This window comes from Balaenoptera ricei, chromosome 19, assembly GCF_028023285.1.
Source record: "Balaenoptera ricei isolate mBalRic1 chromosome 19, mBalRic1.hap2, whole genome shotgun sequence".
NCBI classification, from domain to species: domain Eukaryota; kingdom Metazoa; phylum Chordata; class Mammalia; order Artiodactyla; family Balaenopteridae; genus Balaenoptera; species Balaenoptera ricei.
In genome coordinates, this window is record NC_082657.1 from 34,556,317 (window position 1) to 34,583,480 (window position 27,164).

General features: G+C 39.3%; 2 protein-coding genes across 4 annotated transcripts in view; both read left to right on the forward strand.

Moving 5' to 3' along the window:
• Positions 1–27,164, forward strand: part of LPCAT2 (lysophosphatidylcholine acyltransferase 2) — a 63,510-nt gene that overhangs the window by 33,969 nt on the left and 2,377 nt on the right. For all 3 annotated transcript variants that reach the window (XM_059904895.1, XM_059904896.1, XM_059904897.1), the window contains 2 exons: positions 19,859–19,957; positions 24,670–24,805. In XM_059904895.1, coding sequence (XP_059760878.1) covers positions 19,859–19,957; positions 24,670–24,805 — 235 coding nt within the window. The remainder of the gene's footprint in view (positions 1–19,858; positions 19,958–24,669; positions 24,806–27,164) is intronic.
• Positions 12,338–13,228, forward strand: CAPNS2 (calpain small subunit 2). The gene has a single exon (XM_059904803.1). The coding sequence runs from the start codon at positions 12,338–12,340 to the stop codon at positions 13,085–13,087; it is 750 nt and encodes a 249-aa protein (XP_059760786.1). The 3' UTR covers positions 13,088–13,228.

Here is a 27,164-nt window from a genome sequence, read left to right on the forward strand (position 1 = left end):
TGATGACTGATGATACTTGCCAGTGGCCCCATTGTTTCTATAGCACTGGGATATGTGGGAAGATTTGGGAGTGGGGAAGGGAGTGTAAACCAAGGATTACAATAAGCCCTAGTTAGCCAGATTGACTCACTCTGAACGAAAGAATACAATTAGCTCCAAGCAGTTTGGAGACTGGTGAGCCTTTGTGGCCAGTGTGGTCAATCACGCTTCTGCATGGACTGCTTCAGTGGGCTCACGTATCAATTATACCTGTAAGTTTTCTTCACTTCTTTGTATAGTGTATAGACTTAGCTTTAGATATAGACCATGAGTTGGTCTTTAAAACACATTTGATCTCCAACATACTGGAAGGTAGAGAAAATAATCTGGAGAATTAACAACCAATGCATTTGGCCTTTCTTTACCTCTTCCTTTTCTCTTCTCTTTGTCTCTCTGTCTTTCTCGCTTTCCTTTTTTTGTTTTTAACATACCTGCATGTCTGTGCCTGTGAAGGTTTGCTTTGTTTTGAGAAACTGAATTATGCAATCGTTGCCACGCCCTGTGCCCATCCCCGCTTCCATGCTCTCTTGGAGGGATTTAGCTGGGAAATGTTCCACGGAAAAGACAAAAGAAGTTCAGTCATAGTTTATTTCTCTCTGAGTAGCTTATCTTGCTAAACTCAATACTTATGAGGGGTGGGGGAGGAAGAAGGGTGGGAAAGAGAGAGGGTGGGGTGTTCCTCTTGCTCTTTCATTTCAGTAGCTATAAATTTTTGCAGGGCAGAGGGCTCCTCCCATGTGCCTTTCCCACTTTATTCTCCTTTTCCCCTTCCTTCTTTTCTTCTCTTAATCTCTCCCCAAGTCTGGTGCAATTGTGGTTGGTATTTTGGCGAAGGGGAGAGATCTGTATATCTCTCCATGTTCCCTTACTCCTTCTTCCCACATACATTCCTGGCAAGTCTGCAAAAACTTCATAATGGTTTTCGTCTCAGTCTGTCCTAAAAAAAAAAAAAAAAATGTGCTGTCTATTCAGTTTCTTCTGACAATCTGATGTGTTCCTTTAGATTGTCAGATATGCGATGGCAGATGATTTCAAGGTCCAACAGAAATGTGGCATTCATGATCCAAAGCATAGCATGGGTCATTGGTTTAGGACAGTTTTTTGTGGAGAGGTGTCATCTCTGAAAAGAAGGAAAAGAAGACCCTTTTCATCTTTAGGTTTCATTCAGCTTCTTTATTTTCCTGAATGTACACTGAACTCTCTGAATCAGAGGCTGACTGGGATTAGTCAAAAGTCCACATGAGTTAGAGTTGAGAGCTGAGACAGTAGTTTAAAACAGTGGCTTCTCAACATTTTTTTTTTTTTTTTTTTTTAGAAATTCACGGTCTTTTATTTATTTATTTATTTATTTATTTATTTATTTATTTATTTATTTATGACTGTGTTGAGTCTTCGTTTCTGGGCGAGGGCTTTCTCTAGTTGCGGCAAGTGGGGACCACTCTTCATCGCGGTGCGCGGGCCTCTCACCATCGCGGCCTCTCTTGTTGCGGAGCACAGGCTCCAGACGCGCAGGCTCAGCAATTGTGGCTCACGGGCCCAGTTGCTCCGCGGCATGTGGGATCCTCCCAGACCAGGGCTCGAACCCGTGTCCCCCGCATTGGCAGGCAGATTCTCAACCACTGCGCCACCAGGGAAGCCCTCAACATTTTTTATATTCATAATTCAGTTTTCAAGACTAGACTTTTTGCCAACACTCTTGAAGGCATTTAAATACACTTAATGGGACTGAGAAACAACACTGGCTAAGTCAGAAATAATTATAACACAGTCATTTTAGCAGTCATAAGAATATCTACACAGCATCACCTTATTTCATTCATTCTTCAATGCTGTGTTATTGAGCAGAGCCGTGTGCTGCCCTGCCAGCAGTATCTTACATACCTATGAGACAAGGTCCTCAGATATTTCAGCACACATGTCATCTTTGTTGCTAGTTTGACAGTATACCATGTTATCTGCCTCTTACCTCTTACTAGTGGCAAGTCATCTCGTCTACACTACATCTCATGATACATTCAGGGTAATGTTCCATCTGGCACACATCACCATAACGGTATGTATATTCGCTGGTGGCAAAGCTATATTTCAGGGGTCAGCAGACTTTTTTCAGCAAAGAGCCGGATTGTAAATGTTTTTGACTTTGTGGGACATTTGGTCCTAAACTTTCAGTATAATTTGTACAACTGAATAAAAAAAGTTAATCCACCCCACTCAGAAAGATTTCTCTGTTTATTTCCAGTCACTTAAGCCACATAAGTGCCCTGTCCTAACTCTCAGCATGAAAATCTGCATAATACAGCACCCTACCTTCTCTAACAGGGAAGGGCAAGCAAGGATGCTTGTTATTATATGCTCATTATTTGCTCACGATTTAACACTTGAACTAATGCCAAGAACAGGGCAGACAGGAAGAACTTGGGATAAAGAAACGCATTCATTCCACACAATGCAAAACAGTAATAAAAGATCTCCAGAATAGCCAAAAATGCTGGATTGTCAAAGTGCTAAAGTATACACACACCTTTCCTGTTCTAATATTTAAACAAAGGACATAGTAATGCCAGAAGAACTAAGTACCAGTTAGAAGGCTGAAATGGGAAAAATCAGGACAGTTTTCACATTTTTAGAGAATGGAAATAGTAACCATCTATCTAAATTTTCTTAGCCTGTGGTCTGTTGTGTGCATAATTGTTTTGGTAAAAAGAGAGTGAGCTCATGCCAGACTATAGCTGAGTTATTAGAAATCAGTCTCTGTCATCTGTGAAGATGAATGATATACCACTAGTTAGAAATGGAGAGGATGTCAATAAGAAGTAGACAGATTTGGTGAGAATAAAGATTCAGAGTGACTCCCTTTAAATCAGATGTGGAACGATGGTAGCTATAAGCCCTGACTGCAATCCTTCAATCAGTCCTTAAACTTTACCAGCATGCTTTATTTTCATCAGTTTAGGAAATACAGCAGGTGACAGTCAGCAAACTACAGCTGATAGACCAGATCCAGTCTGACGCCTATTTTGTAAATAAAGCTTTACTGGGACACAACCATGCCCATTTGTTTATGTACTGTCTATGGCTGCTTTCATAATACAGTGCCAGAGGTGAATAGTTGCAACAGTGAAGTCTTCTATCCTTTTTTTTTAAATTGCAGTATAGCTGATTTACAATGTTGTGTCAGTTTCTGGTGTACAGAAAAGTGATTCAGTTATATTTATATATTCTTTTCCAGATTCTTTTCCATTATAGGTTATTACAAGATATTGAATATTTTTCCCTGTGCTACACACTAGGACCTCATTGTTTATCTACTTTATATCTAGTAATGTGTGTCTGTTAATCCCAAGCTCCTAATTTATCCCTCCTCCACCCCCCTTTTCCCCTTTCTAATATCCTTTAAATTTCCAGTTCAGGTTTGATGTGTACTTTAGTATTTCATAGCTCATGTGAAAAGAACTCATCTTTTTTTTTTTTTTTTTTTGTAGAGACCTATTACATTTATTGGACATGAAAACGGGAGGGGGGAGTGGGAGATGTGGGGAAGAGAAGGCGAACGGTGGTGTAACGCCATGCGGCTTCAAAGCGAGTTTCTAAAATCAGGAATATTTTGCCGATTCACACTCGATTTCCCCTCATGACACGGGACGTTCCTCTTCCTCATCGCTCATAAGCTAGAGAAAAGAACTCATCTTGATTCCAATCTCAATTAATCAGGATTTGTTACATGAACTCCAAAGCTCATATGATATAATTAACAGAAGAAGGCTATAACTTTCTGAGTGGGCTAGATGAACATTCCTATCCAGTTGTACCAGTCATCCTGAAAGTTTGATGGCCTATATGTCTGACCATTTCTTTCTTCAATTCTCAGGGTGACTTAACTCCCCCATGTAGTCCAGCATAATATTTTCCCTCCCTGAGCGTTCTTACACTAGAAATATCCTTTTAAGCATGAGAATTATATGCTTTCTTTTTGGCTTCTCAATGCAAGTCTACCTAGGAGACACTTAGAGGAAACAGAAAGGAGAGGGCATTGACTAAAGCTCAATTTTTTATTGGAACAAGTGAGCAATGGCTTCCTCCAACAGCATAAAGAGGTAAAGAACAGGGCTTTGTAAGGAGCAAATTGTGTCAGATCAATTTAATTTCCTCCTATGACAGAGTGACAGTTCAAGATGATAAAGAAGAAGAAATAGATATTATCTATATGGACTCGAGAAAGGCTTTTGATTTCATCCAACGTGACATTCTCATCAACAAATTAGGAAGGTCTGGTCCAGATCATGTTGCAGTTAGGTGAAAGCCCCACTTGACAGAGAGCCCTCACTGAAAGTGGGAGCTGTGTGTCCTGTGTTATTCGAGACCTGCTTCAGTCCCCCCACCTTGGAGTTCTGTCTGGAGGAGCAACATATTTGATAGGTTACCGGAATACTTTTGAAAACCAGACAATACGTCAAAGTGAGGATAAGGGTATGTAAGTATGTCTTGAAAAGTTGTAGAACCAGACCCAAGAAAAAGATTAAATTACAGTCATATATAACATAAAAATACTTGGGCATGAGAAGGAAACTGAATGCAAGGTAAGAACGAAGCTGCAGTCACCACTTCATGGCACATGAAGATCTAGACCCGCAGAATTCTAGAGCTGAAAGGATGTTTAGTGTCAAATTGCCCATCTTCCTCATTTCTCAGGAAGCTTCCAGCCCAAAAGAGGAAGTTGCATGCTCAAGGCTACAGAGCTGGTTAGTTGCAACACTGGGAACTCTTAGTTCAGTATTCTTTTTACTAAAAACCATCTCTGGACTTTTAAAAAATAACTTTCTTGAGACATATTTTACATATCAGAGCATTCAGCCATTTCAAGCATACAGTTCAATGATTTTTTTAGTAAATTTACCAAGTTGTGCAACCAGCACCGTAAATCAGTTTTAGAGTTTTTCCATCACCCCATTATGATTCCTTGTGTCATTAACTGTTAATTCCTGTCACCTACCTATCCCCCAGCCCTAGGCAACCACTATAGTAAGTCCTCCTGCGTTGTTCTAGACCTGGTCTAGAATAAAGACTAGAATAGAGACTTGTATAGATTTGCCTTTTCTGGACATTTCATATAATGGAATCTTACGATATACAGTCTCATGTCTGGCTTTTATCACTTTTGTAAGTTTTTGAGGACCATCCATGTCGTTGCCTGTATCAGTAATTCATCCCTTTTTATTGCCAAATAGTACTCCATTATATGAATTTATCACATTTTGTTTATTCATTCACCTGTTAGTGGATATTTAGGTTGTTTCTACTTTGGAACTATTATGAATAGTGTTGCTAGTAGCATTCGTGTGTCACTGTTAACTTTTTAAGTTCAATAACTCTTCCCCCTCAAATTGAGGTTAAATTTTCCATTGAATATGGCCTCTTCCCCTACCCTTTTTCTCCAGAGCTACACAGTAGAGTTCCCCCAGACAGCAACCAAAGTTCCTATTAATGTTCTAATAAATAGCCTTAGGGGATTAAATAGTCCAGAGAAGAAGAGGCTTGTTAATCTAATAACAGTCTTTTATTCCATGATGGCTTATGAGAAACTGTTAGCCAAATGCTTTCCATCTTAGCAGAAAATAAATGAGAGGAATTGGATTTAAACTTCAGCGAAAAACACTTCAGATGGTCATAAGGAGGCACAATTTATATGACAATGGATGCTGTCAAGTTAATTTGCAATATTATAAAAACAAAGCCCATGTAATTTCCTCAGAAGCTTATATGAATGGATTTAAATCTGTCTGAGGCCAGATGGCCCCTTGTGATCCCCTAAAGGGAAGAAAGTCCTTTTGTGGTGCTTCTTCAGTGTGGTAAAGGAAGACATTTGGCCTTTGGTGTTTACAGAGACCATTTCACGGTGCCCATGAGACCAGTTATTGGAGTCATTGTGCCATAAAACCAGTTGATGGAGAGTTTTCTATAAACCACTAAGTGTGACAGGAGACATTGCTCTCATGTCCTACACAGAGCAGTGTCTCCCAGCTACTATTCTCTCCCTAATAATAACTAGAATAATCATTATTTAATTCTAGAATTGTACAGTTTATAAAGTAATTTTATGTTTAACCTCCTTTTGACTTCATATTTGAGTCTTAGTATTTTCCAGAGTAACCTGTGAGATAGACTCTGTCACATGGCAGTTCAGAGTCCTTTCCAATTTCATTCTATTCTATTGAGTTGCCTTTATCTCCCATCATTCTCAGCAGTAAACTCTCATCACACTGGACTACTCATTATCTCTTGAATACCACACATGCTGTAGTTCCTCTATCTTTTCACTACACCACCCCTTTATATATATATATATATATATATATATATATATCTATCTATCTATCTATCTATCTATCTATCTTATATTTTGGAGAACTCTGACTTAGCCTATAGTCAGGTCTACACCTTATCTCTTCTGTAGGTAAATGTTCTCCTTTCCTTTCCTCACCAGAACTTATTGTTCCTCTTTTGGGCACCCATATTGGTTTGATAATCCTGTACAATATATTAGCTGTGTGACCTTTTATAAGTAGCTTAACTTCTCTGAGTTTTTCTTTCCTTATTTCAAATGCTTTTATGTCTTCCAGGGAAATTCTATGAAATCGATATACCAAAGAATATTATATACAAATGTAATAGTTTAGTATTAATAGTAGAAATGTGAAAATAGACCTCAGATTATAGTTACAACACCTAGTTTTCTGTGGGTCTCTTTGATCCTTGAGGACAGCAATCCTGATGTTTTCATCTTTCTCTCCTAAACATTGAGTCCAAGTCCTGAAACATAATAAAAGAAATTGAATCATTATGAAGTAGGCAGGGGAGATACTATTATCATCATCAGTTTGCAGATTGAAATTAAGGTCCAAAATGCTGAGTGATATAAGGATTTAGTTATGTCCTGGCCACTTTTCCCTGAGTTTACCAATAGAACTTCCAAAGACTGCTGAAGAGCTTGTACCCTGACTCTACCTAGTATCAAGGGTGAGGTTTCTCAAAGTATTATCTGGGACTATCTGTCATAGACTGACTTCTGAAGATACTTATTAAAAATATAAAATCTCACAAATGTCATTTTGAGCAAAGAAAAGCCAGACACACAAAATCAGAAAAGAGAGGACAGTACTACCAAATTTACAGAAATAAAAAGTATTATAAAACAGTACTATGAGCAACTGTATGCCAACAAATTGGTTAACCTAGATGTAATGGACAAATTCCTAGAAATGTACAACCTACCAGGACTGAATCATGAAGAAACAGAAAATATGAACAGACCTAACTAGTAAGGAGATTGAATGAGTAATTTTTTAAAAACCTCCCAACAAAGAAAATCCCAGGACCAGATGGCTTCACTAGTGAATTCTACCAAATGTTTAAAGAAGAGTTAACACTAATCGTTCTCAAACTCTTCCCAAAAATTGAAGAGGAGGGAATACTTCCCAACTCATTCTATGAGGCCAACATTATCCTGATACCAAGGTCAGAAAAGGATAGTACAGTTGACCCTTGAACAGCACAGGGGTTAGGGGAACCAACCCCCGTGCAGTCGAAAATCTCCGTATAACTTTATAGTCGGCCCTTTGTATCCATGATTCTGCATCCACAGATTCAACCAAGCTCAAGTGTAGGACTGTAGTATGTATTTATTGAATAAAATCCTAGTAGAAATGGAAGCACATAGTTCAAACCCGTATTGTTCAAGCGTCAACGGGTACATGAAAAGAAAACTACGGACCAATGTCCTATATGAATTGTTTTTTTAATTTATTTTATTTATTTATTTTGGTCTTAGTTGCAGCAGGCAGGCTCCTTACTTGCGGCTCGCCAGCTCCTTTAGTTGCAGCACGTGTGCTACTTAATTGCAGCACGTGTGCTCCTTAGTTGCGGCTCATGGGCTCCTTAGTTGTGGCATGCATGTGGGATCTAGTTCCCTGACCAGGGATCGAACCCATCTCCCTTGCATTGGAAGGCAGATTCTTAACTACTGCACCACCAGGGAAGTCCCCCATATGAATATTGATGCAACAATTCTGAACAAAATACTAGCAAACAGAATTCAACAGCACATAAAGAGGATTTTACATCATGACTAAGTGGGATTTATTCCTTGAACGCAAGGGTGGTTCAACATATGAAAATCAATCAATGTAATAAACCACATTAACAGAATGAAGGGGGAAAAAACACAGTTACCTCAATCGATCCAGAAAAAGCATTTGACAAAATTCAACACCCTTTCAGATAAAAACACTTAACAAACTAGGAATAGAAGAAAAATACCTCAACATAATAAAAACCATATATGAAAAGCCCACAGCCAACATCATACTCAATGGTTTGAGCCTGAAAACCTTTCCTCTAAGATTAGGAACACAAAAGGATGCCTGCTTTCACTACTCCTCTTCAGCATAGTACTGGAAGCCCTAGCCAAAACAGTTAGGCAAGAAAAGAAATGAAAGGAATATGAGCTGGAAAGGAAGAAGAAAAATTATCTCTGCTCACAGAATACATGATCTTATATGTAAAAAAATCCTGCAGACAACACACACACACACACAATTGTTAGAACAAATAAACTAATTCAGCAGAGTTGCAGGATACAAATCCACACACAAAACTTAGTTGTGGGGACTTCCCTGGTGGCGCAGTGGTTAAGAATCTGCCTGCCAATGCAGGGGACACGGGTTCGATCCCTGGTCCGGGAAGATCCCACATGCCGCAGAGCAACTAAGTCCGTGCGCCACAACTACTGAGCCTACGCTCTAGAGTCCACAAGCCACAACTACTGAAGCCCGCGTGCCACAACTACTGAAGCCCGCAAGCCTAGAGCCCGTGCTCCACAAGAGAAGCCACCACAATGAGAAACCTGTGCACCACAACAAAGAGTAGCCCCTGATCACCACAACTAGAGAAAGCCCACGTGCATGCAATGAAGACCCAATGCAGCCATAAATAAATAAATAAATAAATAAATAAATAAATCAATAAATCTGCCTACCAGTGCAGGGGACACAGGTTCGATCCCTGGTCCGAGAAGATCCCACATGCCGTGGAGCAACTAAGCCCCTGCAGTGCAATTACTGACCCTGCACTCTAGAGCCCACATGCCACAACTACTAAAGGCCACACGCTTAGAGCCTGTGCTCCGCAACAAGAGAAGCCACCGCAGTGAGAAGTCTGTGCACCGCAACGAAGACCCAATGCAGCCAAAAATAAATAAATTTATTAAAAAAAAAAAACTTAGTTGTGTTTCTATACACTAACAGTAAATCTGAAAAAGAAATTAAGAAAGCAACTCTGTTTACAGCAGCATTAAAAAAAATAAAATAGGAATAAACAACCAAGGAGGTAGAAGACTTGTACACTGGAAACTACAAAGTGTTGCTCAAAGAAATTTAAAAAGATGCAAATAAATGGAAAGACATCCTGTGTTCATGGATTGGAATTCTTAATATTGTTAAGAAGTCAATACTGCCCAAAGTGGTCTACAGAGTCCGCGCAATCCCTATCAAAATCCCGACAACATTTTTTTTTTACAGAAGTCAGAAAATCCATCCTAAAATTCATATGGAATCTCAAGGGATGCTGAATAGACAAAATAGTCTTGCAAAAGAACAAAGTTGGAAGTCTTACACTTCCTGATTTCAAAACTTACTACAAAGCTACAGTAATCCAAATAGTGTGGTACTGGCATAAAGACAGATATGAACCAATGGAATAGAATAGAGAGCCCAGAAATAAACCTGTGTGTGTGCATACAAATGATTTTCGATAAGGGTGTCAAGACCATTCAATGGGGAAAGAACAGTCTTTTCAACAAATGGTGCTGAGAAAACTGGATAACCACATGCAGAAGAATGAAGTGGACTCTTACCTTATGCCATATGTAAAAATTAACTCAAAATGGGTCAAAGACCTAAACATAAGAGCTAAAGCTATTATGTTTTGTGTTAGACAAAAACGTAGGAGAAAAGCTTTGTGACAGTGGATTTCTTGTTGATTTTTTGGATATGACACCAAAAGCACAAGCAATAAAAGGAAAATTAGATAAATTGGACTACATCAAAATTTAAAAATTTTGTGAATTGAAGGACACTATCAACAGAGTGGAGAGGCAACTCATGGAATGGAAGAAAATATTTGCCAATCGTATAACTGATGAGAGGTTAATATCCAGAATGTAGAAGGAGCTACAAAATAACAACAAAAAAAACAAACAACCCAATCAAAAAATGGGCAAAGGGCTTGAATAAACATTTCTTGATATACAAGTGACCAACAGGTATATGAAAAGATGCTCAACATCACTAATCATTAGGGAAATGCAAATTAAAACCCCTATAAGATATCCTGTCACACCCATTAGGATGGCTATTATCAAAAAACAAACAAACAAACAAAAAAACCACCCAGAAAATAACAAGTGTTGGCAAGGCTGTGGAGAAATTGGAACCCTTGCACACTGTTGGTGGGAATGTAAAATAGTATAGCCACTGTGGAAAATAGTATGGTTGTTCTTTAAAAAATTAAAAACAGAATTACCATTTGATCCAGCAATTCTGCTTCTGGGTATATAACCAAAAGATTTGAAAGTAGGAACTTGAAGAAATATTTGTACCCCCATGTTTGTAGCAACATTATTCACAAAAGCCAAAAGGTGGAAGCAACCCAAGCATCCACCAATGGACGAATGGATAAAAAAAATGTTATATACATACAATGGAAGGTTACTTAGCTTTAAAAAAGAAATAAATTCTGACACATACTACAACATGGATGAACCTTGAAGACATTATGCTAAGTGAAATTAGCCAGTCACAAAAGGACAAATACTGTATGATTCCATTTATATGAGATACCTAAAACAGTTAAATTCATACAGACATGAAGTAGAATGGTGGTTGCTAGGGCCTAAGGGGAGGAAGGAATGTTTAATGGGGACAGTCTCAGTTTTGCAAGAAGAAAAAATTTCTGGAGATGGATGGAGATGATGGTTGCACAACAATGTGAATGTACTTAATGTCACTGAACTGTACACTTAAAAATGGTTAAAATGGGGGCACAGTGGTTAAGACTCTGCGCTCCCAGTGCAGGGGGCCCGGGTTCGATCCCTGGTCAGGGAACTAGATCCCACATGCGTGCTGCAACTAAGAGTTCACCTGCCACAACTAAGGAGCCCACGAGCTGCAACTAAAGAGCCCACGTGCCACAACTAAGGAGCCCAACTAGGGAGCCGCCTGCCGCAACCAAGACTCAGTGCAACCAAATAAATAAATAAAAATTTTTTAAAAGATGGTTAAAATGGTAAATTGCACATTACATGTATTTTACCACAATTTTAAAATTTTTTAATTAAAAATTTAAAAACAAGGTACAAAAAAGTATATGCTATATGATTCCATTTATTTAAGGTACAAAAATGAATCTGTGGTGTTAGATGTCAGGACAATGGTTAGTTACCCTTGGGAGAGGAGAATAACTGGAAAGAGGCATGAAGAGGCTTCGGGAGTCCTGGTGATGTTTTGTTTCTTGATCTGGGTGTTACGACATGGGTATATACATTTTGTGAAATTCTTTGAGCTATATATTTGTGATTTGTACAGTTTTCTATGTGAATGTTACACTTCCAAAAGATTCCAAAAACGTAATCATGAGCCCCACAGCAGACTATACAGAATCAGAATCTCTGAGGATGGGACCTGGGGACCCTGCATTTTAAAAATCCCCCTTCCAAGTTTTTCTTAAGAACATTGGATGCTGCAAATCTTTGCTAAAGGAAGAGAATTAGGTAAAAATTTTTCCAGTGCCCCGGAATTCTTCAATTGTACCCTAACAATAAATATTCCTTAGAAAAGAAATTCTTGATATCCTTGAGTCATTTACCTTCTCCTGTTAGGAAACTCCACGTCATCTTTCAGGTGCTGAGAAAGAGAACTAAAAATAGTTAACAGCATATAGAAATGTATAGTTTAATATATTACACTTAAAAATATGATTTCTTCTAATTTGTCAGACATACTATAACTTAGGAGTATTTTATTGACGCCCTCAGAAAAATGGCAGGTGCTAGGACCTAGTGGAATTCAGGCAACTACAGTGGAATTCAGGCAACTAGTGTAGGAGGTGCACCCAGGGTGTGGTACAGTGCAAGCAAGTACAGAAAAGCCAGTTCTTCCACATGTAAACTACTTAGACTCCATTTCATCTCTCTCACACCACCTCCAAGATTTCAGCAGCCTTTACCCTTGCTTGGTAAACCGAAAGCATGTTTCTTGCAAAGGCTGTATTGGAAGGAGCAGATCAAGGTCAAGGTCTTGGACAAGCTCTTGGAGACCTTCTTGGAGGAGGCGGTCAGAGAAGAGGAGGAGGAGGAAATATTGGAGGGATAGTGGGAGGACTTGTGAATTTTATCAGTGAGGCTGCAGCTGCTCAGTATACCCCGGAACCACCACCCACTGAGCAGCATTTCACCAACGTGGAGGCCAACGAAAGTGAGGAAGTTAGGCGGTTTCAGCAACAATTTGCACAGCTGGCTGGACCAGACATGGAGGTAGGTGCCACTGACCTAATGAATATTCTCAACAAAGTCCTGTCTAAGCACAAGGATCTGAAGTCCGACGGCTTCAGTCTTGACACCTGCCGGAGCATCGTGTCCATCATGGACAATGACGCAACTGGAAAGCTGGGCTTCGAAGAATTTAAGTATTTCTGGAACAACATCAAGAAATGGCAGCGTATTTATAAGCAATATGACAGGGATCATTCTGGGTCTCTGGGAAGTTCTCAGCTGCGGGGGGCTCTGCAGGCAGCAGGCTTCCAGCTAAAGGAACAACTTTACCAAATGATTGTCCGCCGATATGCCGATGAGGATGGAAGTACGGATTTTAACAACTTCATCGGTTGCCTGGTTCGCCTGGATGCCATGTTTCGTGCCTTCAAATCCCTGGATAGAGATGCGGATGGCCTGATTCAGGTGTCTACCCAAGAATGGCTGCAGCTGACCATGTATTCCTAAAGTGGGCACTAAGTCAGGACTACCCCCCGGGACAGGAGTGCTGGAAGCTTAGCCATGCTCTTGCACGGTTGCGGTTACCCCATCCAAAACTGTCATTTCCTGCTGAGTTCTTTCATAACCCGACCTATTTCTGAACTTGTGCTGCCCTTTACTGCTAAATTAAACAGATTTTTCATGAAAAATGTTCTGAGTGGTTTGTATGTCGGCTTTTTGAGACACGGGATTTATATGGACTTTATGTGATGGGAGTGCAGGGCGGGCTCTAATGGAGTAGATTTTAATAGGTCATTTCTTATTTGGTGAATGAATTCCAAAGAGCAGGAAAGCTGTTGTTGTTATTGTTAAGAATGAAATTTTGAAAAAAATCCTGGAATAAATCAAGAAAGCTCTCAGGAGATAGATATATTTTTTTCCTTTAAAAAAGGTGAGGAGGCAGGAAATTCAAAACCTGTTTTTCTCTTAATTCACATCTGGTCTTTCTATTACATTTATTAAAAAAAAAGTGTTTTCCTGGAAATCTGCTTAACTGTATAGAAACAGGTTCAGAAATGTGAAATTAAGCAGTTTTATAAAAGGTAGTTTTTTTTTTTTAATGGTGGAACAACTATCTAAAATCTAGAATTCTTTAGTCCCGTTTCTCTAGCAAAATAAGCATGTAACAGTTTTGTTTTGATATAATTGTAAAGAGGATCAGGGCACTGGGGAATGAAAGAGTGTACTTATAGTTGAAATGTCTCTGGTTGCCTTAATGAATCAAAGTGATCACTCTTACATGTACTTCACACAAAATCAGGCATGCCCTGCTGATGTTAGCCAGCTCTTGTCATGTCTTGCCCTGCCTCAGAGCAAAGAATATTCTTTCATTTGTTTGAAAACTGCAGACAGGAAAAAAAGTAAACAAAGAAAATGTACACAAATCATAACCAGTTATTTGGTATCTAAAGCGATAGAGAGATGTATAAATATATATAAATGTTGCTGCGTCTTTATTGCAGTGGTTCTCAGCCCTGACTGCAATTTATTTTTTTTTTTTTTTTTAGAAATTTCATGTAATGTCTGAAACATTTATATTAACATATTTCCATACATATTTCCATACAAATACAAATATAAGATTTTTAGAAATTTCATGTAATGTCTGAAACATTTATATTAACATGTTTCCATACAAATAACCCAATGAAAGTTTAGTATTAGTTGTTTTGTTTGTTTTTTTATACTGCAGGTTCTTATTAGGCATCAGTTTTATACACATCAGTGTATACATGTCAATCCCAATCGCCCAATTCAGCACACCACCATCCCCACCCCACCGCAGTTTTCCCCCCTTGGTGTTCATATGTCCATTCTCTACATCTGTGTCTCAACTTCTGCAATTTAGAATCACCGGGAGAGTGCTTGAGCTGAGTCCCACTCCACGTGAGTTAAATAAAAATCTTTAGAGGTGGGGCTCAGAGATGAGTATTTTTTAAAGCTCCCCAGGTGATTCTGAAGAGCAACCAAGGTTGACAGCCACAGCTTTAAGGTTAGGCTGTCTCACTGTATTTTTCATATTAGTCTCAGCTGAAAACTGAGGCCCCCCCACAGGAGTCAGTGTTGCCAGCTTCCAAAAGAAAGAAGATAGGAGTATGGAGAAACTGCCACCCAAAAAGCAGGGGTAGTTGTGCCTTTCTTGTGAACGGCCCTTGGTTTGGCTTTTTCATTTTGATTCAGGTGGTGATAACAGGGCAAACAGAATCCAGGAATTCCCGGCCAGTAGACTCAGCTAGACAGGCTGCATTTTCAAGTGCTCTGTTCATCTGCCTGTTTAATTGGTTTCTACCCCTCCTGCTTCTCTGGTTTTTAATGCATTCCCTCTCTCCCATTCTACTTTGGAGGATCATCCTGAGTTTGAAGATAAATCCTTCCTTTTTGACTCATTTAGAGGAAAGCTGTAACTCTTGAAATGATGTAACTGGCCTGTTAACAGCCCTCAGCTGCCTGTTAGAGATCCCCAGTGAAAATAGAAGAGGTTGGCATTTAGCCTCTGTGGACACCATTATCACCATCATATAATATTTATGAAATACCACATGCGTGTAATTCTGAATTGAGCCAAGCCCAGAGATCACGTCCACTTTCCTCAAGGGACTTGTAATTTAAACTTGGTCTGGGGAGCTACTTAAAACAGGTGTGGTTATATAAGGATGAGGCTGCTGCCAGCAACCACACATTAATATCAGGATCCCTGTTTTAGAATATGGCCACTAGTCTGTTAGGCATGGCTGCAATAATATAGCCAGGAAAGGGGAAATCTGCCAAGATGCCTTTTAAGGTCTCAGAATATTAAGTTTATAATTTAACCTTTCCACACGATGGTTGGGGAAAAGAAAATGTAGCCCCACTTTTCTCCCCTCACTTCATTTTAAATGTTTTATGAAAGTTAAGACAATTATCTCACACTAGGGGTGGTATTAAGTATTTGTCTTGCTCTTCTAGTTAAGGGATTACCTACTTTTATGATTCTCCTCCTGCATGCACAGGGCAAAACATCCTGAAGTTACCTAAGTTTCTCTTTTGTTCTTTTCTGAATTTGTGTAAAATTTGACAAATAACCCCAGGCACTAGAGTGGATCCCAGAAAATTTAGTCCAAAGTCTGAATTTTTCCAAGTAAACAAACCTTTGGCATTGTGTAGAACCAATAGCCTAACAAGTGATTGAATTTCTTAATTTCCATCCAATGGGTTTTTTTTGTTGTTTGTTTGTTTTAGTTGGTGTTTTAAAGGCACATCTTCAGTGTAAGAGGGAGTATTTACCTGATAATTTTTTTCAAATGTTGCCTTTTCTACATGGAAGACTACTGATAGCCTAAGATGAAGGGCTTTCATTAATATAACTCCATCTCATTTTCACATTTCTAAAAGCAATACAATCAATGTAGTAAGTCGAAAATAATAATGATTTTATTTAAATGTGAAATTATACATCTACATTTTTAAATTTCAAAATATCCCATATGATTTTGAAAAACACCTTAGTCTTGATATAATACACTGAATTCTATAACCTATAATAGCAGGAAAAAGAACTGTGTGTTCTGTACCTAAGAACAGCAAATGTCCAAAAACATTCAAAATTTGTATATCATCTTAAAGGTCACTTTTAAAATATTTTTTGAGTAATAGTGCATGTGATTTAAAAGTTGATTTATGTTTCAACTTCAATCAGAAATTTCATCAGTAATATTGCACAACTAACCCATGGTCAGGCCTTAAAAAATATTTGCTGAGGCACCTGCAGGGCACTGATACTTAATGTACCTATTAATCTTGAAGTGCTTTCAGAATTACTTTTTTTTAAATGTCTATTTTTAATGCTAAGTGGATTAAAACAATTTAATTCCTAGAAAATTGATAATACAATTATGCAGGTGGGTAGAAATATGCTCTTAATAAGAATATTGAGGTAAACAGAATACCTCTTCCCTGACTCTCCTGGATAACTGAGAATTTATTGAATTTGAATAATAATACTCTTCCTGAGGAGTTCCATTGGTTTTTAAAGGAAAGAACCACAGCTTTGAGGAATAATTTTTTACCATGGGACTGATTTGAATTTGAAAAATTAAAGGAGTGTATTTTGCTGTATACTTTTTTATTATCTGTTTTTTAATATATTTTATCAACTTGCCTGCTTTAAGTTGAATGATTGGGAGTCAGATTACCTAAATGTTCATTGTCATTATGGCAATAGTGAGTTTTGTGACCTCAAGTAAAACTTACATCTCAATTTTTCATTAGTAAAAATGAAGAAGTTGGATGATTTCTAAGATTCCTTCCAGTTCTAAATTTTATTATTCTGAAATTGGAACCTTAAAATGTATTATTTTATTAGTCCTATAATGAAATCTCTCAGAATAATTTCTATGCTGCCTTTTTTCCTTCACATTACTAGGATGAAAACTTACATATAGTTTCCCATGTGATTGATTATCAAGAGTCTGCTTTAATATTCTTTTGTTGGTCAAAGCCACTCATATAAAACTGTTAAAGAAAACCAGGGGTCCAGAATATTACCTTTATTCGTGAATAGCAGTAATACTAAAGGTCTTTTACATTTCTCTTTCTCCATCTGAAAAATAAGCTATAATGCTTGACCTGTATTATACATAGGGTCCGGTAATACAGATAAAAATTGGATGCCTCACAATAAATCAAAGGCGTATTTCCAATCATACTACCTATGACCGTATCTTCTGTGTCCGTAGATCACTCTTTTTTTTAAATTTATTTAATTGAAGTATAGTTGACTTACAATGTTGTGTTAATTTCTGCTGTACAGCAAAGTGATTCAGTTATACATATATATACTTATTTTCATATTCTTTTCCATTATGGTTTATCACAGGATATTGAATATATTCATAGGTCATTCTTATATCTATACTTCAGAACTTCTTTTTTTTTTGAATTTTAGAATTTTATTTTATTTTTTATACAGCAGGTTCTTATTAGTTATCCATTTTATACATATTAGTGTATATATGTCAATCCTAATCTCCCAATTCATCACACCACCACCACCACCCACCTCCCCTCCATTTTCCCTCTTTGGTGTCCATACATTTGTTCTCTACATCTGTGTCTCTATTTCTGCCCTGCAAACCGGTTCATTATACTTTAGAACTTCTATTCAAGACTTCTATGTTGCTTAGTAGAGAAAACCAATTGCAGAATAAATTTACCTTTATTGAGCACATATTCACGGTTCAATAAGCTGTTCAGCCTCTAAGGCCTAATGAACAACATCCCTCCGTAGTATAGGAGAAAATTAAACGTTAGTGGCACAACAAGGAAAATTATGTCCCTTAAAACTCTACCTTCTCTGAAACTTCTGGGGGGATGAAAATATCGTAGCCATCAATTGTGATGGTGGTTACCCTGGTGTCTGCATTTTTTCAAAGAACATCAAACTGTACACTTAAAATGGATGCTTTTTATTGACTGTAATTGATACCTCAATAAAGTCGATTAAAGGAAAGGCAGAAAACAGCTGTCTTAGAGGCTGGTAATCAGACAAAAATGGAAGTCGGATGACCTGAGTTTTAAATCCCAGGAAGAAACCCTGTTACTTTAGGGAAATCTTGAATCCTCTGTTTCTACCTTCTCCAATGAGAAAGTGAAGGTAAATTATTCCTTTTTAGTTCCCACCCTGCAGCAAGATAAAGTAGTATGGTGACAGTGAGTCTTGGTTGCTTTGAGAAGCCGAGGAAAGCTACAAGATTTTTTTTCCCTAGAAAAATGTACATATAAAAAGGGCCGGGACTTCCCTGGCGGTCCAGGGGTTAAGACTCCACGCTTCCACTGCATGGGGCACGGGTTCGATCCCTGGTCAGGGAGCTAAGATCCCGCATGCCCTGTGGCTCAGCCAAAAACAAAAAAACAAAAAAAAGGCACACCCTTTCAGGGGATTCACAGCCTTCCCTTTCAAGCTCATCTATGAAACCCCAGTGAAAAACACTGCCAAAGTGTCTTAAGGTGAACCCAAAGTATCAATAGTAGGTAAGGGTAGGTGAGGAAAAGGTAGCATCGTTTTTAGCACCTACCTGTGTGTGCTAGGCAATGGGAATACACTGCACAGAGGAAGGCAATCCCTGCCCTAGAGGAACTCTTGATGGTTGAAATGTAGACACTTAGTCACAGTTAAAGATTAACCTGTCAAGTATCACACTTAGCTTTGTTGTTACTAGTTGACAGTTTATCTGGCAACATGAAGATCTTGCTGCCAAAATGATTCCACACCTGGGATTATAATCATTGTGCTTATTGTTCTCTTCCTTTCTCCCTCCTCCTCCTCTCTTTCCCCTCCATTTTTCTCTTCCACCCTCCATCTCACTTTTCCTTTCTCCTCCTCCCCTTTCCTTCTTGTTCTCTCTCTTCTGTCTCTTCCTTCCATCCTCCCTCCTTCTCTGCCTTGCCTCTCTCTCCCTTTCTTCCTCTCTTCCTTAAGCTCTCTCTCCTTTCTCCCCATTTCATCTTCTCAGTGTTCCCATCTAGGTGAGTAGTTCATGTGTAGGAAAAACTCTGTGTTCGGTCAGCATGGATTAGAATTATCAACCCCTTCTTTTATAATACCATCAAGAAATACCTGCTGAAGTGTATAGATATAAACATCATACGAATTACATTTAGTTTCCAAGGCTTAGAAGTGCAGGATCTTCCAGGGCCCGATATCACTAAGGGGCCCTTGAAGTTGCTCAGGTTTGCTTACTTTCTCCTGCTTTACTGCAGAGTAAGCACAGAAAGAAGAAAGAATGTAGCTGTGATTATTGCCTCAGTTTGCCCCTTTCCTTTCCCTTCTATCTCCTACATGGAGAGAGTCTCTTAGTGATGACCCACTGGTGTTGGCCATCATGGCAGGCCCACCATCGATGGTGGAATGAAGGCTTCAGTCCCACCTAGGATGAAATCCCCCATCCTGCTTCCCAGAGAGGCTCCCATCAAGGCTGTGCTCAAGAACCCACAATGAGTGCCATAGAGCCACTCTAAATGAGCCTCAGTGATAAAATGTTTATATTGATCGCTCAACAGGAATATATTTTTCTTCCTTCTGAGTTGGGAATGGGTGGGCCACTCACTAGCTGTTCTATCTCAGTGCGAACTTTTTTCCAAATCGGCTCAGTGCGTGATGAGGCTAAGCTGCGTGGCATGTGTGAATTTTGCCTTGTGGGCTGTGATTAATAGTCATTCAACCAGTGGCCCTGCTAACTGATTTCTCCCATCCTTTCACAGAACCATGATGGCAGTATTGACTTCCGAGAGTACGTAATTGGCCTGGCTGTCCTGTGTAACCCTGCCAACACAGAGGAGATCATCCAAGTGGCATTTAAGGTACTGTCAGCCCCACTGAAATCATCTTGGTCTGTCTCGTAAACAAGTGTTGACTCTAAGTGTATTATCTGAAAATCAGTGCATCTATTACGAGTGTTTATAGATCTGCTGTGACATGTACACGAGGGCAATGTGATTAAGACAATCGCTACCGAGAATAAAGAAAAGACAAGCATCCATTTAAGCAAAAAGAAAGTCTTTGGAAGCAGCCTAGTTAACAGCATTAAAATTGAAGAGCAGGTGATTTCATAAATTAGTTTAAAATTTATTTCTTTTCAGCCTCCCCATTTTGGAGCCCCAAAGTGAGGTTTATAAATAAACACCACCTGTCTATAGTCATCCCAATTCACCAGGCAGAAAGTTTTCTGATCCATCCTTATTTTCTCACTCTGTATGTCAGAGATATTTTAGGTGATCTTTTCCCGATGGAGTTTATTTTGTTGTGGTGGTGTCAGGTGAATACCATCATAAATGTCTCAAGTTTCCACTCTCTGTGTTTTCCTGTATATCACATATATTGTCACAGCAGTATGGGGGGTTGAGGGGCAGATGAATAAAATCCATGTCCCCCATCCCTAGCAGAACTTAATGGAGGTTTGAATTATGAGATTCCATTTGAACTCAGATTCCATTTTATCACTTACATATGCAAAAAGGAGAGGGAAGAATACATTCCCAAAGTGTGTTTTGGTTCTTTGGAGACGAAAGGTGCTTTATCTAATTAGTATTTGAATGGGATGGTCCCTTCCATATTCTAATCTTACATGATCTGCTCTCAAGTAAAACAAAAACTTGATCTCACTTACCAAGCTGTGTATGTGGAATCTTATCGTACAGCTCTTTGAGTCTCTGCTTCATCCACCATAACAGCTGAGGACCTTCCCCATGCCTCTTTCCTACTCTTATTTCTTCCTGATTTTCTCTGAGAAGAATATCCCGCTGTATCCTCAACAAGTGTTTTCCCCTCTATCATCTAGAAAGACTCTCTTCCTCCCAGAGTCCTTTCTCACGTCTTGGAGGCCACCTGGGATAGCCTCACGAATTTCCATGTGTTCTATCCTTGACAGAGGAGTCCCCAGGTTGACTTTTTATTTCAGATTGGTTTCAACTGAGTTAACTGCTAGGCCTATAAAGAACCTAAGAGGTTGATGCTTAGCAGATGGTCTCAAGGCAAGGGCCAGAACCCTTTCCAAGCTGAAAACTTTTACAGACTTATTCATCATAAAACCTAAAATTATACACATAGCTAACTTATTCCAACCCAGACATTTCTGTTTCTGTTCTGGGATTGTCTGTGTGATTATAAGGTCAGCTGGGCAAGTGGTCACTTTGGGTTTACCAATGAAAGACCTGATAGAAAATTTGGCCCTTAATCATAGTAATTATTGTCTTTAAAGAAGTCCTGAGATTTTTCTCTAGCCTAGACCTTGGTTTTGAGGGGGGACAGGGAGAGGAAAGAAGGACCTAAAACTATAATTAGCTCTTTTTTCAGTAAAGCAAGTGTCATGTTTTACTTTGGTTATTTTTTTAACCTTCTCAGGCGTGTATGATGTTTTGGTTTTTTTGTTTTGTTTTGTTTAAGTGTCTATTTGCCTATTTTATTTTATTTATTTATTTTATTTATTTATTTTTTGGCTGTGTTGGGTCTTCGTTGCTGTGTGCGGGCTTTCTCTAGTTGCGTCAAGCAGGGGCTACTCTTCGTTACGGTGCACGGGCTTCTCACTGCGGTGGCTTCTCTTGTTGCGGAGCACGGGCTCTAGGCATGTGGGCTTCAGTAGTTGTGGCTCGCAGGCTCAGTAGTTGTGGCTCACGGGCTCTAGAGCACAGGCTCAGTAGTTGTGGCACACGGGCTTAGTTGCTCCATGGCATGTGGGATCTTCCCGGACCAGGGATCGAACCAGTGACCCCTGCATTGGCAGGCAGATTCTTAACCACTGTGCCACCAGGGAAGTCCCTGTATGATGTTTTTGAAAATTATTTTGGCATGCTTCTATTTTTCATTTAGTAGTATCATTTTGTATATATACAGAATGCATTCACACCCTTTTATTTGGGTAACACTTCACAGTTAACTTCCCATCTTTGATCATATTATTGAGAGAAATGGAGGGGTTTTTGTGGGGTAGTTGTGACAAAGGACAAATGGAGAGGAAGTAAAAGTCCCCAGGATGGACGTGTGAAGGAAACTTATACAGAAGGAAGAGCCATCAAAGCACCAGATTTAGATGATTGGATAAGTTGGTGAGAATTCTTTAGGAATGGAAGACTTTCACAGAAAAATTAGAGTTTGTGAGAAGGTGGGGGGAGGTTGTGACTGAATCCTGGCAGTTAATGTCTGAAGTCCAAGGCCCATAAAGAGCCCCAGGGCTACTGTTGTGAAAAACAAATGCTAGCTAATTCACTTTGCACTTTCCAGCTATCTTATCGTCCATTTAGGGGCTGAGTAGTAGAAAATGGACTAAGAGTCCTGTGCCTTCTTATCTGGGGGCAGCAAATCACAAGTTCGAATTATATTTTTCTCCTCCCACCCTAGTGGACAATTAAAACACTATTCAGTATTTGCTTATTGTTCTTTTCATGATTATCACACCTTATCCAATGCCTGTTTTTGATCGTGTATTTGGTCAGAAGTGGATACCTTAACAGCAGGAACTGTAGATCTCTGCCTGCATTTGGGCGACAGCTTGACCATTTACAAGCTGTGTGACCTTGGGAAAGTTACCTGGCTTCCTTGTTCCTCAGCTTTCTCATCTGTGAGATAGGGCTAATAACAACACCTCCCTTACATAAGACTATTATTAGGGTTAAATGAGTGTGTAAAGTGATTTGAACATGTTGATTCAGTGCCTGCAAAGAGTCCGTGTTGATATCATGAAAAAATGTTAATACACTGGTGAGGATTATGAATACGGCATATTAATTATCTATCAGTTACCCCTGCTTTGCTGCTTGACTTTCAGTCTATCCCACCCTTTTCCCTCTGCCTATAAACATATTCAGTCCCTCCCTTCCTGAAGGCAGCCTCCTTTTGTACGTGGCTATTACCCCATTTATCTCCTGTGCTTTATTCCATAATTTCTTAAAAGAAGAACCATGCCTATTGCCTCCATGCCTCACCTCTCTAGTCATTGCTTGATTCCCGTTACCATCCGTCGCCAGGATCTCCTAATTGCCAAATCCAGCAAACCTTCTTGCTTCTTGCTTGGCCTTCCTATGCCATTTTACTCTGTTGGCCATTACCACAGTCAGAGTTTCTTCCTCTTTCCTGAAAACCTTCCCTAGCTTCCAAGATGCATGCTCTTTCTTTCTGCTTCTCCATCTCTCTGGCTGCTGCTTCTGAGTTCTTTTGGCCGGTTCCTCTTCCCTGCACACACCTCAACTCTTGCTGTTCCCAGGGCTCTGCCTTACTTTGTGCATTTTCCACAGAGAAGCTCAAACACACTCACTTCAATCCTTACCTGAATTCATATCTCAAGCGTCATCACTCTCCTGAGCTGATGTGCTGAATCTTACTTCCTCCTGGCACTTCTGACTCAAATTTAAGCTCTCCAGGTCTAACCCTTGATCTCACTGGGAACCTGTTTTCCCACTCTTGGTAACATAACCCACTTTCACCCACTTGCCCAAGCTAGAATCCCTCAGCCATCTTTAGCTCCTTCTTTTCCATCACTACAGACCTCTAATTGATATGTAAGTCCTGTCTTTGCTTCCTTATAAATTCTGTCTCTTCCTGCCCTTCCTGCTTCTCCACCCCAGACTCTTAATTGTTTTTCCTGCCTCTAGTCTTTTCAACTTTCTGCCCTCTCTCCACCCTCCACACTTTGCCTCAGAGAGCTCCCTCAGTTCACAGGCAGTCACCCCACAGCCCTTCCCATCATAATCCTGCAGGGGTAGATGAGGCCTTATATGTCCATCATGATCTGATCCTTGCTTGTCTTTCTCTCTCCTGACTTGAGCCCCAGGCAATTGCCTGCCAGTCCTTGTATGTTCTGGGAATATCTCTTCATGTTTTAAGACCCAACTCAAATGTCATAAAGCCTTCCCTGATCTCTCCAGGTAGGATTCATCTTGTTCTACACAGGACTCCCATGTGCTTTTGTACTTACTATGGTTATAGCGCCTATTTTTTCCATGTGCTTTTGTACTTACTATGGTTATAGCGCCTATTTTTTCCATGTGCTTTTGTACTTACTATGGTTGTAGCCCCTATTTTTTTTAAAGATTTATTTATTATTTTATTTATTTATTTTTGGCTGCGGCACACAAGATCTTTTGTTGCAGCGCACGGGCTTCTCTCTACTTGTGGCGCACAGGCTCCAGGGTGCATGGGCTCTGTCGTTTGTGGCATGGGGTCTCTCTAGTTGAGGCGCGAGAGCTCAGTAGTTGGGGTGCATGGGCCTAGTTGCCCTGCAGCATGTGGGATCCCAGTTCCCTGACCAGGTATCAAACCTGCAACCCCTGAATTGTAAGGCAGATTCTTTACCACTGGACCACCAGGGAAGTCCCTGTAGCCCCTATTTTAATCCTATCTCTTTCTACCACTAAACTATAAGTATTGTGAAGGCATCAGATACCATACTTATGGACATATATCCCTAGCCCTCGGCACAATGAATGTCTGAATTACTAAAGAGTTTATTTTTTAAGATTATTCCATACCACCATTGCTCTGGAGGAGCTCATTCTTAGACTTTATTTTCTTTTTCCTTCAGCTCTTTGATGTTGATGAGGATGGCTTCATAACAGAGGAAGAGTTCGCCACCATTCTGCAGGCTTCCCTTGGAGTGCCTGACCTTGATGTTTCTGGTCTCTTCAAGGAAATAGCCCAGGGGGATTCTGTTTCGTATGGTGAGTAGGCAGTTTGGCTCCTGATTCGGTGTACTGTACAGTGTACAGCGTACATCCAGACTATGACTGACCCTCATACAAGAGTGTTGCTTCCCCCCACTAATATGTTAACAATAGAATTAATAGTAACAATGATGATGATACTAATAATAGTAGTAGTGGTGTAATGGTAGAAGCTAATTATTGAGGACTTACCATATGCTAAGCACTCTTCACACATTTTATATATATTAATTCATTTATTCTTTATAGCAAGCCTATTCGATCAGTACTCTTCATTATTCTTATGTTACTGAGATGCAAAGAATTTAAGTGACTTACCTAAGATCATCTCCTAGAGAATGTCAGAGTTGTAGCCACGGTAGAGGGATATGGACTGAGGGACCCACAGTAATAACAGTAGCTAAACCATCTATTAATGTTTCCTGTTAGTGGCTTAGATGAGCTTTCACGTTCATTATCTCACATCATGTTGATGGCACCCCTGTGAGGTAGGGACTATCGTGGAGGAAGACCTTGTGACCAATGGCAGGTCCGTCCACCGGTGACCAGCCTTTCTCCTGATGGCTCGAGTCCACACATGAAGACAAGTCCCCTAAGGGCTGAAGGGATGGTTCATCAGTTTCACAGTGTCCTTGGGAAACACACCTCAGTGGAGAGGCCCCTGCCTTAGCTTTGATGTGATCGTAGATGTCAGCGTGGCTTATCTTCCCCAGTCTTCTCTCGTGGGCCAGAAGGGGATTCCTCTTGAATGCCTTTTTCCTTCTGGTGTTCAAAGAGTTTCAACCTGATAACTTTCATGGGATGGGGGAATTAGTTCACAGACTTCTCTTACTCTTCTGTTTTTAATTACTGTCATTTTGGCTGTCCTTATTCTATTTTAGGTAATTAAGTGCCTAGGGCACTTACTCTATTAAGTTCATTAAAAAAAAAAGAAAGGATAAAATGGGAAGTATATACTGATATAAAACTTAAGAGTCATAAACCCCATGCGTACTAATTCTCTGACCATTTTCATTGCATAGTTAATACTCTGTATTACTCCAAACTACAAATTTTGAAAAACTATTTGGAATAACTATTTCAGTGGAAGCTAATACTAAGAATTATTTGTAGGTAGTCATATTTTTACCTGTCAGTTTTAATATGTTTTTAGGGAAATCTACTCTGTTTTTTGGAGTTCAACCTTTTTCTTTTTAGAATACACAGAATATCTCCCTTTCCCCAATATTATGCAAGCCCACTTTTTTTTGCAGGAATGTTTGAGGTATTTAAGTATGATTTTATGAAAGAATAGGTATAGAAATGTATCATGTATGTTTACATTTACATTATTTAAATGTTATTGTTTAAATTGTTTTCATTCTTGGTTTTCCTTTAGCCAAATTAATGCCCAAATTCCACTTATTGCCAGCTCTCAGCACTTCTAGAAATGAGTTACTCTTTAATGCCACTAGCATCCCCAAAGAGGATAGAGAGCCTTGATCTTTTGACCAGAGCACAAGTCTTAAAATTAAAGCTCGTGGTTTCAGTAGATCAATACTCCTGCCCACGTATCTTAGAAGTCACTTACGTCCTCTGTGTCTCCGTCACTGAAATAGACTCATGCAGATAAATCTTTATTTGGATGTTAAGAAAGAACAATTAATAGCTTGCCTAATTTGGAAATATAAAGTGCTCTGTTAATGCAAAATAATGTTGTAATTGCAAAGAATGATCTGGGCTCTATCTGGTGACTTCCTCATCACTAAGACCTGTTTTTATCTTAAAGAGTTGCTAGATAGTCTAATGTGCCATGAAGTAGACAATTGGTTATCAGAGGATTTTTTTTTTTTTTTTTTAGTGAATGGATAGAAATAGGATATTGGGTTAAAAGCCTTTTATTATAGAGTCAAATAGCAAGCTGATTCAAAGACCAGGCTCGCTTTGCTATATAAGCTCAATAAAGTTTTCTCCATCCAAACAGAAGAGGAGAGAGAAATGTCAAACTTGAGGGTAACATCATATTTCAGAAACTCCAGGTTACCGGAAGCTTGGGGTTCAAATTCTTATGGTTAATTTTGTAAGCCTGCTATACTCTACCTCACTTCCTAAATCTCAAACATCTGAGATAAAAGGAGGCCTACTACTCAGGGGTCTTGTGATATGATTAGTGAATATTGTACACTCTACTCGCCCTTACTGGTCATAAGTCAGGGCTCAGCTTTTCAAGATGGTTTATTTCTTTACCAGAGTTAAAGGTTAAAATAGTTTTAAAAGCCAGTAATAGAGAGTCCTGGGTAATAAATTTTGTTAACATTTTTTATTACAAAAAAATAATAAAATTACATAAAACAATAAAACATAATCATAGAGCACA

Bases quoted from the DNA above. Each gene is read 5' to 3' on its own strand.
- CAPNS2 (XM_059904803.1), top strand. From the start codon at position 12,338: ATGTTTCTTGCAAAGGCTGTATTGGAAGGAGCAGATCAAGGTCAAGGT.